The sequence below is a fragment of the Nerophis ophidion genome, linkage group LG01 (genome assembly GCF_033978795.1).
Source record: "Nerophis ophidion isolate RoL-2023_Sa linkage group LG01, RoL_Noph_v1.0, whole genome shotgun sequence".
Taxonomy (NCBI): Eukaryota; Metazoa; Chordata; class Actinopteri; order Syngnathiformes; family Syngnathidae; genus Nerophis; species Nerophis ophidion.
In genome coordinates, this window is record NC_084611.1 from 42,386,695 (window position 1) to 42,401,987 (window position 15,293).

A 15,293-nucleotide genomic window follows, 5' to 3' on the forward strand; every position below is an offset into this window, starting at 1 on the left:
AACAAATTACTTAGGCTTTTGAAAACACATTTATGCGTTAGATTCAAATCATAATTGTTTATTGTTAAATCTGTTTAATTATTTAAACAAGTATTTAATTTATCCAATTTGACCCTCCAGACTCAGAGCATTTCTTGTTCTACGGTTATTTTGCGCAGTCTTCAATATCACCAGTAGATGTCAACAGCGTGACGTCATGAATGGTTGTTCCGGAAAAAACAATCGAAGAAGAAAAAAAGCGGAAATAAATTGCTATACTCGCTTCAAGCGTGTTCAGTATATTAGCTGAAATAAATCATCAAAATGTTGAAAGAGTTGGTGAAAGAGCGACTAATGGCGGCGGCAGATGAAATATTTGCGCTGTTTGAAAGAGCGATAGTGTCATACGAGGAGGAAATTTCGAGAACAAGAGAGGAAAAGGAGCGACATCGGCAACAAATGGAAGCTGTTAGCAAGAGCCAGATTGTGCTACAAGCTAAAGGTAAATGTACTATCATTTACATTTTAACGTATCAATTCAAAAATAAATTTGTGTGAGTAAAATGCAATTGTAGGCATATAAAGTGATAGGTGGCGCTGTACCACTGTATCATGTTGATGTTGACCATCCATCCATCCATTTTCTACTGTCAGCGGTTAAAATGCACATAATACAACAGTAACACGTTTAAGTAACATCGGAATATTAAATTATAATTCTGCCCTACGTAATTATGCAATATATGTCTACGTTCTGAATGTTCTGAAAGGCCTACTGAAATGAGATGTTCTTATTTAAACGGGGATAGCATGTCCATTATATGTGTCATACTTGAACATTTTGCGATATTGCCATATTTTTGCTGAAAGGATTTAGTAGAGAACATCAACGATAAAATTCGCAACTTTTGGTCGCTAATAAAAAAGCCTTTAATTGCCTGTACCGGAAGTAGCAGACGATGTTTGCTTGACATCACTGGTTGTAGAGCTCCTCACGTCCTAACATTGATTATAATCATAGCCACCAGCAGCAAGAGTGATTCCGACCGAGAAAGCGACGATTTACCCATTAATTTGAGCAAGGATGAAAGATTCGTGGATGAGGAAAGTGAGAGTGAAGGACTAGAAAAAAAAATACTAGAGGGCAGTGGGAGCGATTCAGATGTTATTAGACACATTTACTAGGATAATTATGGAAAATTCCTTATCTGCTTATTGTGTTACTAGTGTTTTAGTGAGATTATAAAGTCATACCTGAAAGTCGGAGGGGTGTGGTGACCGCCAGTGTCTCTGATGGAAGCCAAGGAGGAGACAAGAAGGTCTCAGCTGCCTCTTTGACAGCTGCAGGAGGACGCAAGCCCCGCTCATGTCTTCGGTAAGAGCCGACTTAATACCACAATTTTCTCACCGAAACCTGCCGGTTGACATGTGGTAGAGAACCATGTTCGCTTGAACGGTCTGTTCCATATTAAAGCTTCACAACAAACAAACAAACACGGGCTGTGTTTGTGTTGCTACAGCCGGCCGAAATACACCACTTTCCACCAACTTCATTCTTCATTCTCCATTATTAATTGAAAAAATTGCAAAAGATTCAGCAACACAGATGTCCAGAATACTGTGTAATTATGCGATTAAATCGGACAACGTTTAGCTGTGAGTGGTGCTGGGATAAAATGTCTACTACAACCAATAACGTCACAAGCACGCGTCAACATAGCGTCATCATTCCGCGACGTTTTCAACAGGACACTTTGCGGGAAATTTAAAATTGGCCTACTGAAACCCACTACTACCCACCACGCAGTCTGATAGTTTATATATCAATGATGAAATATTAACATTGCAACACATGCCAATACAGCCTTTTTAGTTTACTAAATTGCAATTTTAAATTTTCCGGGAGTTTCTTCTTGAAAACGTCGCATAATGATGACGTGTACACGTGACCTCACGGACTGTTAGGAAATATGAGCGCTGCACACAGACACAGCTATAAGTCGTCTGCTTTAACCGCATAGTTACACAGTATTTTGGAGATCTGTGTTGCTGAATCTTTTGCAATTTGTTCAATTAATAATGGAGAAGTCAAAGTAGAAAGATGGAGTTGGGAAGCTTTAGCCTTTAGCCACACAAACACATGGTGATTCCTTGTTTAAAATTCCCGGGGGTGAAACTTTACTATGGATCAGAGCGCGGTCAAGCCAACATGGATCCCTACCAAATGTCAACCAGCAGGTTTTGGTGAGAAAATTGTGGTTAAAAAGTCAGTTCTTACCGGAGAAAAGCTGAGCTTGTGCCGCCGATAGCTGCCGTCGACTCCCCTGAGACACTGCGCGTCTAGACACCTGTGGAGATACCCTTCCGAATATCAGGTACTATTTAACTCGCTAAAACACTAGCAACACAATAGAAAGAATAGGGATTCCCCAGAATTAACTCAGTAAATGTGTTTAAAAACATCAGAATCCGTCCCATTGCAATCGTGTTTTTTTTTTTTCTAGTTCGCCGCTATCAATATCCTCAAACACAAATCTTTTATCCTCGCTCAAATTAATGGGGAAATTGTCGTTTTCTCGGTCCGAATAGCTGTTTTTGTTGGAGGCTCCCATTGAAAACAATGTGAGGATGTGAGTGTTGTAACTTATGGGTTATATAGTTCATGTGTGATGGTCATTCTATAATTTGCATGCTAGATTTATTGCTGATAAATTGATCTATTATTATTTACAGCTAAAAAGAGTTAAAGTGAATTGATTTTATTTATACATGTATTTGATATGGATTATTTGAGAAACGCTGACACTGGATTGATTTGTTTTCTATTTTATAGCCTAACAAAGGGTTAACTAAAATACTACATGTTCCAGAATGCATTGCAGCAAACCAGATTTAATGAAAGGAGCGGGAGCAGGTGCATTGTGGTTGATGAGACTGAGCGTTACGAGCCATCGGGTGATGAATGAATGACAGATAACAAGATATAAGGATCGTTTTGTACCGTTTATACCCCCACATTTTTCTTATATAAAGTACAACTTTATTTACACATTTCGACGTCCTGTCCAATACTTTGATCGTAGTTAATCTACATTTTTTGGTGCCGAAAAACCCGAGAAAAGATGAGCGAGGGAGACGCTAAAACCGCTGCTCAGATGACAGAAGAGGAACGTAGGATCGAAATGGAAAGAATGAGAAGAAAACGGGGTGCAATCAGAGGTACTACTACACGTCTTTTGAACCAGATAGACCAGATGACCAAGCCATATCCGGACATCGATATTTTGAGCACTTTATTGGACATGTTGTCGGCGAAGGAGTACACGCTATTTGAGTTGGATAATGGAATTGAACAGCTCACGGCGTTGGATGACTTATAGCACGAGATCGATAATACGGAGGACTACAAACAACGTGTCATCTCGTATAAGAGCCGCGCGCAGCGCTTGTTGAGGAAAAAAGACAATGAAAACCAGCAGCAACAAGCATCAACGCAGCAGAGGGTTGGTAGAGCTATACTGCTCTACCAACCGAGCGGTATAGCTCGGTTGGTAGAGCAGCCGTGCCAGCAACTTGAGGGTTGCAGGTTTGATTCCCGCTTCCGCCATCCTAGTCACTGCCGTTGTGTCCTTGGGCAAGACACTTTACCCACCTGCTCCCAGTGCCACCCACACTGGTTTAAATGTAACTTAGATATCGGGTTTCACTATGTAAAAGCGCTTTGAGTCGCTAGAGAAAAGCGCTATATAAATATAATTCACAATTTTGCTAACTCATTAGCATACAGACAGTCTGTGAAGCTACCGAAATTGATGATCGATAAATACACTAGCGATGTCAGTAGATGGCAGGAGTTTTGGAGCCAATATGAGACTGCTATTCACACGAATGATGCATTGTGCAAACGTGAGAAGTTTACCTACCTGAAAACGTATCTCACAGGAACAGCTGCAAAGGCAGTAGCTGGACTAATGCTTACAGATGCTAATTATGACAGTGCTATCACGTTATTGAAAAGCAGATTTGGAAGAAAAATCTGGTGATCTGTGCTCACATGTAAGGGCTGCTGAATCTAACTCCTGTGAAGAAATCCTCCGATGTGTATGCATTAAGGCAGCTATATGATGAATGTGAAATTCAAATTAGGAGCTTGGAGTCACTGGGTGTAGTGTCAGACACTTATGGAAGCTTACTATGCCCAATTTTAATGAAGATGATTCCAGATGATATAGCTCTTGAATATAGCCGTCAGAGGGGAAATGATGATGAATGGAAGGTTGATGAAATTGTCCAATTCCTACAGAAGGAGGTTCAGAGCAGAGAAAGAGCACTGCAAATGACAACGTCATACACCCAGAAAGAACACAAACCAGAAAGTAAGCCATGGAAGCAGTTATGCTCATCTAATGGTACAAAAATGAACAGACCCAGCACACAATCTGCTGCCACACTGCACACAGCTAGCCAGAAGATACACAAGTGTATATTCTGTGACAGTGCAGAACACAAATCTGAGCATTGCCCTACTAACAGCATTCTTCAACGCAAAGAAAAGATCAGGAAAATGGGAAGATGTTTTGTGTGTCTGGGACAGAAACACATTGCAAAAACATGCAAAGTGAAGGATGCATCATGTGAAAAATGTGGAAGGAGGCATCACATTTCTGTGTGCACTGGTGAGAAAAGTGAGGTGCAGTCCCCCAATGTTAAGGAAGAAGCTGTTGTTTCCTCAGTCATTCCTCACTCAGCGAAGATTAAACAAGATGGACAGAACACTGTGCTGCTACAAACCGCTAAGGCATGGGTAGGAGGCCCGTTAGGCAGAAAAATGGCTCGCTGTTTACTCGATGGAGGGAGTCAGAGAAGCTTCATCCATGAAAACCTTGTGAAGAGCCTGAACTTACCAGTAATAAGACAAGAGACACTCACTCTTCAGACGTTTGGCTCCTCTGTCCCCACAATGTCACAACGCAACACAGTGAAGGTCATATTGGAGAATGTCTGGGACCACCAGCAAATAATTGAAATTGAGGCTTTAGAAACACCTCAGGTGTGCTCGGCTGTGATGAAAGTTCCCGGTGACCAGATTCAACATGAGCTCAAGAAAAAAGGACTCCAACTAGCGGACTTCCCAGATAATGATGATGATTCTGAACTATCTGTCCTAATAGGAGCAGACTACTATTGTCAAATTGTCTCAGGAAGAGTGGAGCGCCTGACAGAGACATTAGTTGCACTGGAGAGCACATTTGGATGGTCTGTGCAGGGACCAGTGTGCATGTCAAGTGTCACTGAGGCAACTTGCATGCTCATTCCACTTGAAGAGGACACAATTGTCTCCAAACAACTAAGTGCATTTTGGGAAATTGAGTCTCTGGGCGTCACAAATGAAAACACACAGAACCCAGCAGAAGAGGAGGCTCTGCAGATGTTTGAGAGAACAACAACATTCAAAGATGGACGATATCACGTGGAGTTGCCATGGAAATCAGACAAAACAGCGCTCCAAGACAACTACAGAGTTGCTAAAAAACGATTTGAAAGTCTGAAGAAAAGACTGAAGAAGGATGTTACATTCTACAGCAGATACAATGAAGTAGTGGAGTACTATTTACAGCAGAACATTGCAGAGGATGTGCCAAAGGACAACGCAAGTACAGACAACATGAAATACTACTTACCTCACCACGCAGTACTCAGAGAAGACAAAGTGACCACAAAGCTGAGAGTGGTGTTTGATGTGTCATCTCATGAAGATGGCACTCCATCCCTCAATGACTGTTTGCTCACAGGACCAAACCTGAATCCAGATCTCCTCAGTGTCCTCATAAAATTCAGAAAAAATGAAATTGCTTTTATGTCAGACATAAAAAAGGCTTTCTTGCAGATCTCCATAGTGGAGAAAGACAGAGATGCAGTGAGATTTCTGTGGCTCACAGGCCCACCAAGCGGACAAGAGGATGGAGAGCTGCGTGTGCTGCGAATGACCAGAGTGGTGTTTAGGGCCTCCCCAAGTCCATTCCTACTTGCAGCTACAATCAGTAAACACCTAAAACAATATGAAACAAAACAACCACAGGTTGTAGAGACACTAAGAGAGTTACTTTATGTCGATGATTTCATTGCAAGCGCACACAGTGTTGAAGAGGCCTACCATGTGACAGTAACTGCAACTCAAATGCTGTCAACCGCAGGCATGGACCTCTGCAAATGGATGACCAACTCTCATGAGCTGTTGAAAAAATGGGAGGAGGGCACAACAGACCACACACTGGCATCGGAGACACACGGCGCTGTGCTCAAGGTTTTGGGCCTAGTGTGGAGACCAAAAACAGATGACTTCACCTTTGACCTCAGACCGCTGTTAAGCATCTTAAAGGAAAAGAAGAACACAAAGAGAAGTGTTCTGCAGTCAGCTGCACGCATCTATGACCCGCTCGGGTTCTTTACACCTTTCACAATCAGAATCAAGTGCATGTTTCAAGAAATGTGGGAGAGAGGACTCTCCTGGGATGAAGAGCTACCACCTGACCTGACTCAAGAATGGCAACAGTGGTGTTCAGAACTGCCCCAGCTACACCAGCTCGCCATACCAAGGTGGTATCGAACAGACATGCAGCCAGCAAATAAACATGCCCTAACACTACATGTGTTCTGCGATGCAAGTGAAAGAGCGTATAGTGCTGTAGCCTACCTGCAAGGTGAATCGCCAGATGGAGAACCTACAATGAGCCTAGTCGCTTCCAAATCCAGGGTGGCTCCTCTCAAGAAAATGACACTGCCACGCCTGGAGCTCATGGGAGCTGTGATTGGAGCAAGACTAGCCAACAACTTGATGACGACTCTAAAGCTGGAACCAAATCAGATAAAAATGTGGACAGACTCTATGATTACACTGCATTGGATTTGCAGCTCAGCTCAGAAGTGGAAACAGTTTGTTGCAAACAGAGTGACCGAGATCCAGTCACTGACCAACCCTGAAAGATGGTCACACATCCCAGGAAAGATAAACCCAGCTGACCTCCCCACAAGAGGACAAAGTGTTGAAGGGCTGATACAGAACCACCTATAGTGGAACGGGCCCAGCATTCTGACATCAACTGATCAGTCAGAGGAGACTGAAAATGACAATGTTCCAGACAAGGTGAATGCAGAACTAAGGTCCAGCCAACAGATCACTGTGCAGCTTGCTACAAATGACACAGACCCCACTGAACCAGTGTTAAAACTGGATAGATACAGCAAGCTGAAAAGAGTCCTCAGAGTGACAGCCTGGATAAAGAGATTCATAGCCAATGCTCAAAACAAAAACAAAGAAAAAAGGAGAACTAACTGCTGATGAGTTATTTGAAGCAGAAAAGTACTGGATCAAGACAACACAACAAAAGAGTTTCAGCCAGGAGATCAAACAACTGAAGGTGAAAAAGGGCCTAAACAATGAGTGCAAGAGTAAAAAACTCAAACCTTTCCTGGATGAACACGAGCTGCTCAGTGTGGGAGGAAGGCTGCAGCAGTCTAATTTCTCATACAGAGAGAGGCACCCATGGATTATGCCCAATAAACACAGATATTCAGAACTGCTGATACAGAGCTGTCATGAAAAAGTGATGCACTCAGGAGTGAGAGACACTCTCGTTCAAGTGAGGGAGAGATACTGGATACTGCGTGCCAGGCAGCTAGTGAAGAGAACTGTGGCCAGCTGCACCGTTTGCAAAAGATTCAAGGCAAAAGCCGGACGGCAGATCACTGCGCCCTTGCCCAAAGACAGAATAACCGAATCTTCACCATTCGAAGTCACAGGTGTGGATTTTGCAGGGCCACTTTATGTGAAAGCAGCTGATTCTGGTAAGAAGTCATACATTGCGCTATTCACCTGTGCTGTTACCAGAGCAGTACACCTGGAACTGGTCTCAGATCAGTCAACAGAGACATTCCTGTTAGCGCTGAAAAGATTCATCTCCAGAAGAGGATTATGCAAAATAATCTACTCAGACAATGCCAGAACATTCAAGAGAGCTGATCAAGACCTGAAGGAGCTGTGGAAAGCTATCAAATAACCGCAGCTGTTAGAGTTCTTCTCAGAAAAGGGCATCACCTGGAAGTTCATTGCAGAGCGAGCAGCCTGGTGGGGTGGATTCTGGGAGAGGCTCGTCCGATCAGTAAAAACATGCCTGAAGAAAGTTCTAGGAAGAGCTTCACTCAACTTTGAAGAGATGTGCACAGTACTGACAGAAGTGGAGGCGATCATAAACTCAAGGCCTCTGACATTTGTGCACAATGAAGTGGATGAACCACAGCCGCTGACCCCAGCCCACTTTCTGGTGGGAAAACGGCTGACCTCTCTGCCACCAAAGCCCTTCCCTGCTAACATTCAGCACCCAACTGCAAACAAGGCAGCAATCACTCGAAGATGGAAGTACAGACAGAGACTCCCAACGAGCTTCTGGAACACTTGGCGTAAGGATTACCTACTGGACTTGAAGTCAGCACACCGTTGTGACACACCGACCCCCACTCCACTGCAAGTGGGTGATGTACTCATTAGAGAGGACGACACTCCCAGACAAACCTGGAAACTGGGAAGAATCACAGAACTTTTTACCGGCCGAGATGGACTTGTCAGGTCGTGCATCGTCCGCACTCCCTCAGGGACTTTGCTAAGAAGACCGATTCAGTTACTGTACTGTCTTGAGATTTAGATGACCGTAGTTCATGGGGGGAGGATGTTGTAACTTATGGGCTATATAGTTCATGTGTGATGGTCATTCCATAATTTGCTTGCTAGATTTATTGCTGATAAATTGATCTATTATTATTTACAGCTAAAAAGAGTTAAAGTGAATTGATTTGATTTATACATGTATTTGATATTGATTATTTGAGAAACGCTGACACTGGATTGATTTGTTTTCTATTTTATAGCCTAACAAAGGGTTAACTAAAATACTACATTTTCCACAATGCATCGCGGTAAACCGGATGTAATGAAAGGAGCGGGAGCAGGTGCATTGTGGTTAATGAGACCGAGCGTTACGAGCCTTCGGGTGATGAATGAATGACAGATAACAAGATATAAGGATCGTTTTGTACCGTTTGTATCCCCACATTTTTCTTATATAAAGTACAACTTTATTTACACATTTCGACGTCCTGTCCAATACTTTGATCGTAGTTAATCTACAGTGAGGAGCCATCAACGGGTGATGTCATCGTCTGCGACTTCCGGTAAAGGCAGGGCTTTTTTATTAGCAACCAAAAGATGCGAACTTTATCGTGGATGTTCTCTACTAAATCCTTTCAGCAAAAATATGGCAATATCGCGAAATGATCAAGTATGACACATAAAATGGACCTGCTATCCCCGTTTAAATTTAACGTTCCTGTTATGCCCCCGTTCTTGCAATGAAAATGTCATTTAGCAAATTGTCCACCAGAGCTCACCATTGTGAAGGCCAACTCGGTTTCGACGTTAGCCTCAAAATACTACCCTGTAGTCACGTGAGGGGCTTTGGACCCATCAGAGTATGGCCAGAGGATTTCCTAAATGATTGGAAAAAAAAAAAACAAGTTTTGAGGCTCACTTTGAAACCCAGTTTGCCGTCAGGGGACGGCGTGGCGCGGTTGGGAGAGTGACTGTGGTTCGATCCCCACCTTCTACCAACCTCGTCACCTCTGTTGTGTCCTTGAGCAAGACACTTGCCGCCATCAGTGTGTGAATGTATGGATGTGGAAATAGTGAAAACGCATCCCTAGGGAGGTGTTTAGGTCACGTCCGACCGGCAGGAGGCCGCGGAGAAGACCCAGGACACGGGAAGACTATGTCTCCCGGGCGGCCTGGGAACGCCTCCGGATCCTCCGGGAGGAGCTGGACCAAGTGGCTGGGGACAGGGAAGTCTGAGCTTCTCTGCTTAGGCTGCTGCCTCTGCGACCCGACCTCAGATAAGCGTAAAAAATGGATGGATGGATGGTATCAAAACTATCTCAAAAAAGATAATGGGTTACAGAATCCTAATAAAATAGAATTGCGATCCAAATGTGGATGGATTTTATCAATCACCAATCAATCAATGTTTATTTATATAGCCCTAAATCACAAGTGTCTCAATGGGCTGCACAAGCCACAACGGCATCCTCGGTTCAGAGCCCACATAAAGGCAAGGAAAAACTCACAACCCAGTGGGATGTCATTGTGAATGACTATGAGAAACCATGGAGAGGACCGCAGATGTAGATGAACCCCCATACCCCCCCCCCTTCTAGGGAAGACCTGATGCAATGGATGTCGAGTGGGTCTAATATAATATTGGGAAAGTCCAGTCCATAGTGGATCTAACATAATAGTGAGAGTACAGTCCATAGTGGATTTAACATAATAGTGAGAGTTCAGTCCATAGTACATCTAACATAATAGTGAGAGTCCAGTCCATAGTGGATCTAACATAATAGTGAGAGTCCAGTCCATAGTGGATCTAACATAATAGTGAGACTCCAGTCCATAGTGGATCTAACATAATAGGGTGAGAGTCCAGTCCATAGTGGATCTAATATAATAGTGAGAGTCCAGTCCATGCTTCTCCTGGGTGACAAGACCATTGCATTAATACTGCGTACCACGGGCAACAGGTGATATTTCCTGTTGTATTCTTACCATTGGCAGAGAAGGAAGGGGCTTGGAATATATTTACGCAAACATGTCATTAGTTAAATGTACCTCTTCACTCAAAATAGGGCCCAACACACACTGGGTAATTTGCGCGTAAGGGTCTCTTCCAGGTTTCACATATAATTTGTCCGATTGTTAAAGGGGAACATTATCACCAGAACTATGTAAGTGTCAATATATACCTTGATGGTGCAGAAAAAAAGACCATATATTTTTTTAACCGATTTCCGAACTCTAAATGGGTGAATTTTGGCAAATTAAACGGCTTTCTGTTTATTGCTCTGGTGGCGATGACGTCAGAACGTGACGTCACCGAGGTAATACAGCAGCCATTTTCATTTTCTACACATTTCACACACGGGTCTCAGCTCTGTTATTTTCCGTTTTTTCGACTATTTTTGGGAACCTTGGAGACATCATGCCTCGTCGGTGTGTGTTCGGAGGGTGTAACAACACTAACAGGGAGGGATTCAAGTTTCACCACTGGCAAGAAATCTGCCGCCAGACCCCCATTGAATGTGCCAGAGTGTCTGCACATTTTACCGGCAATGACAGACATGGCACAGAGATGTATGGATAACCTGCAGATGCATTTGCAACGATAAAGTCAACGAAATCACTAAGGTGAGTTTTTTTGTTGACTTATGTGGTAATCAGACATATTTGGTTGCGGCGTGACTGCCAGCTAATCGATGTTAATATGCTATGCTAATTGATGCTAACATGCTACGCTAATCGATGCTAACATAATATTAACCGGCGATGACAGACATGGCACAGAGATGTATGGATAACCTGCAGATGCATTTGCAATGATTAAGTCAACGAAATCGCAAAGGTGAGTTTTATTGATGTTGACTTATGTGCTAATCAGACATATTTGGTCGCGGCGTGACTGCCAGCTAATCGATGCTAACATGCTATTTACCGGCGGTGCTAAAGCAGACATGGCACAGAGATGTATGGATAACCTGCAGATGCATTTCCAACTATATTACGTTTCCTTCCACCCACATTTAATGCGAAAAAAACACTTATCAATCGACGGATTTAAGTTGCTCCATTATCACAAAATGCGAAAGTCCTGATCGTTTGGTCCGCACATTTTACCGGCGATGCTAACACAGCTATTCGGCCATGCTATGGCTATGAATACCGTCAATAGCTATTCGCTCAATAGCTTCAGTTTCTTCTTCAATACTTTCATACTCCAACCATCCGTTTCAATACATGCGTAATCTGTTGAATCGCTTAAGCCGCTGAAATCCGAGTCTGAATCCGAGCTAATGTCACTATATCTTGCTGTGGTATTCCCATTGTTTGTTTACATTGGCAGCACTGTATGACATCACAGGAAAATGGATAGTGGTTTCGAAGATAGCGAAAATAAGGCCCTTTAAAGCTTTATTTAGGGATATTCCGGGACCAGTAAAATTTTGAAAAAAAATTCAAAAAATACAACAAGCCACTGGGAACTGATTTTTATTGTTTTTAACCCTTTTGAAATTGTGATAATGTTCCCCTTTAAGAATTTAGTCTTGTGTCATCTGGACTGTTGTTCTACAGTCTGGGCATCTGCTGCAAGTGGTGAGATCAGTAAGCTCCAGATTGTCCAGAATTCTGTGACTGTAAATTGTTTGCTTGATTTCTTTTTGATGCCTTTTTTTCCCTCTCTATTGTGTAGTTATAATTATATGCTTTTACTTGTAATTGTATTGAGTTTGTGGACCCCAGAAAGACTAGTGGGTTGTGGCAACCAGCTAATGGGGATCCTTAATAAAAATCAAAAATCAAATATGACTTTATTTTCTATGGCTCTACAGAAAAACAAATATAACATGTGTGAACACACTCTGGGGTTGGCATTGAGACGAATAGTTTCCAAGATATTACAACGTAGGGTAGAAAAAAATGTACGTGGTCATGATTGAAGTCTGTATCTGTGCATTTGTCCCGCAGACGTCCAGCAGCTCATTAGTCATCAAGAACATACTCCTCATCTGTGGGGCACTTGGGAGCAGGGCCCACGGCCCTCTCACATTAAAGAGGAAGAGGATGAACTCTGGATGACTCAGGAGGGGGAATGTCTTCTAGGGCTGAAGGAGGCTGATCTCACCAAGTTGCCAATGACTGTAGTGTCTGTGAAGACTGAAGACCATGAAGAGGAATTTCAAGCAGACAACCTTTTACCTCCACTATCAGACTGGCAAGACACAGCATCACACTCTCCTGAGGATGACACCCAGAGACCCTTGAGCAGTGATGCAGACTGTGAAGATGATATGAGGAGTCACACTAACTCAAAAGACAAAAAGACGGATAAAAAACATTGGACTTGTACAGTTTGTGATAAAAACTTTTCTAATAAGGGTCATTTAAATCGACATATGTTGACACACACCGGCGAAAAACCCTTTTGTTGTTCAGTTTGTGGTCAAAGATTCCGTCAACAGTCTCAGGTTGCTTCCCACATGAGAACACACACGGGGGAGATGCCTTTTCGTTGTTTAGCTTGCGGCCAGAGGTTCTCTCAAAGGACAAACTTGTTGAGCCACGTGAGAACGCACACCGGGGAAAGACCTTTCGGTTGTTCAGCCTGCGGCGAAAGATTCTCCATAAAGGCAAATATGGTCAAACACATGCAAACACACGCTGAAGAAAAAACGTGTTCATGTTCAATCTGTGGCAAAATGTTCACTCGGCAGGACACTCTAACGGCGCACATGCGGACACACACGGGAGGAAAAGCTTTCAGTTGCCCCGTCTGTGGTAAGGAATTCTCTCAAAAGGTACGTATGGAATCGCACATGTGGACGCACACAGGAGAGAAAGCTTTTAGTTGCTCGGTTTGTGGTCAACGATTCTCTCGAAAGTCAAACATGGTAAAGCACATGAGAGCGCATGCAGGAGGAACAACATATTCCTGTTCACTTTGTGCTAAAACGTTCACTCTGCGCGACAATTGGACAACACACATGCGGACACACGATGGAGAGTAAACATTTTACTGTGCACGTCACATGTGAGAAGTCACCTCAAAGACGATGATCTTCAAGATGTGTGTATGCTAGATTCCCCCATGTTATTGTGCAGCTAAGAACATTAGCTACATAAATCCATATTCGAATTACAAAAATCGGCTTATAAGAAATTCTATCAATATTTCATTAGAGGTTTTAAAGTTATTTTTTCACCATTGAAACTGATTAAAGTGATTTTATTTTCGGCATAGTAAAACTGTTTAGATAAAGTCTGAATTTGTTTATTTAGCTATAGATAGTATATTTATAATTTTTTATCAAGGCTTTGGAGTACTTTTACTGCATTGGATATGATATATTTGTATCTTTTTTAGCATCTCATAGCCAGGATTTCATCCTGGTTTTCTGTAATCAAAATATGGTGACTACTGTAATAATACTTAGGGCTGTCAAAGTTAACTTGCTATAACGTTAACTATACAGTTCAAGAACTGCACTAATATTTTCAACGGCCAATTAACGCACACGCGTCCTTTCAGTCCCTGGGGCCGTGCCGTAGCGGGGGAAACTTGGCTAAGTTAGTGATGAGCCACAAGCGGGAAAATAGTGAGCTGAGATGGACAAAGAAAATACTACATTATCGAAATATCAGGTTCTGGCTGGCTGAAATATTGTGTAAAAAAAAAAGTATAACATGATCTGGTCGAGACCTGAATTACATAATTATTAGCAGCCTGAAAATTACATTTTATTAATAGATAAAGGAGGTTAAACTATCGCCGTGCAGCAATATGAAGACCATTTACTTGTACAACATGTAATGTACTGAATATCAGAAGCATTTATTCAGGTAGAAATATCACAAATTACATTATAAGATATCTTTAAAAATCAAAGCATGGTTATAACAACCCACATTTTGTGTTATTAACGTGTGGAACTGGTTTTGAAACGTGGAAGTGTAGCTCCTCCTCTGGCTGCAAGTGCTTCGACAGGAACAACATTTCTGTATTCTAAAGAAAAACAAAATCTGGCAAGACACAAACGCTCTGCAGGTATTTTTTTAGTTTTCATTAAAAGCGTGTTTGTCCTTTTTTGTTTCGAGCAGTTTTAAACAGCATTAAGTTTAAAAGACAACTCCGAACAATGGGATTAATCACAATTAAATATTGTAATTGTTTGACAGCCGTAATAACAATACTCTCTGAGCCACACCACCCCGTACTATACAAGTATGTCATGTTTTTGTTTGTATTGGCTTTTTGCCTGAGGTCCTGTTTGTGCGATGTTTACAAAGGTGCATTTGTGTGTTTGTTTGCATATGACGGGTTGAATCAGAAATGAATAAATATTGAAATAATTACTTAAATGTGTCATTTATTTTAATTGTAATCAAATGCAACTTCAATAGATTCCTCTGCTTTAGCTGTAACATGCGCTGAGTCAGCAGGACTTGCTTTCACAAATATAAGCAAGGTCTAAAATACCTGCCCCGGCCAAAGTCCAGAAAACGATTTAGGTTTCAGACCGAAGCAATCATTGGACTAGATTTCTCATTGCTGTCTTTGATGCGGGAGTTGGGCAGATTAAATACAGTTTTAGCTGCTGACAGAAGCAACAAGTATATTTGTTATATAATTTCAGAGCTGTTGAGGATGAATAAGTCCAAA

At 42.2% G+C, this 15,293-nt stretch overlaps 1 protein-coding gene across 1 annotated transcript; it reads left to right on the forward strand.

Moving 5' to 3' along the window:
• Nucleotides 1-185: 185 nt before the first annotated feature.
• LOC133554692 (gastrula zinc finger protein XlCGF57.1-like) lies at nt 186-14,986 on the forward strand. The gene is made up of 2 exons (XM_061903719.1): nt 186-481; nt 12,602-14,986. Exons 1-2 carry the CDS (start codon nt 304-306, stop codon nt 13,639-13,641), a joined length of 1,218 nt encoding a protein of 405 aa, XP_061759703.1. The 5' UTR covers nt 186-303; the 3' UTR covers nt 13,642-14,986.
• The last annotated feature ends 307 nt before the right edge of the window (nt 14,987-15,293 follow it).

Bases quoted from the DNA above. Each gene is read 5' to 3' on its own strand.
- LOC133554692 (XM_061903719.1), top strand. From the start codon at position 304: ATGTTGAAAGAGTTGGTGAAAGAGCGACTAATGGCGGCGGCAGATGAA. The intron at 482-12,601 runs GTAAATGTACTA...TTTGTCCCGCAG, and splicing joins GATTGTGCTACAAGCTAAAG to ACGTCCAGCAGCTCATTAGT.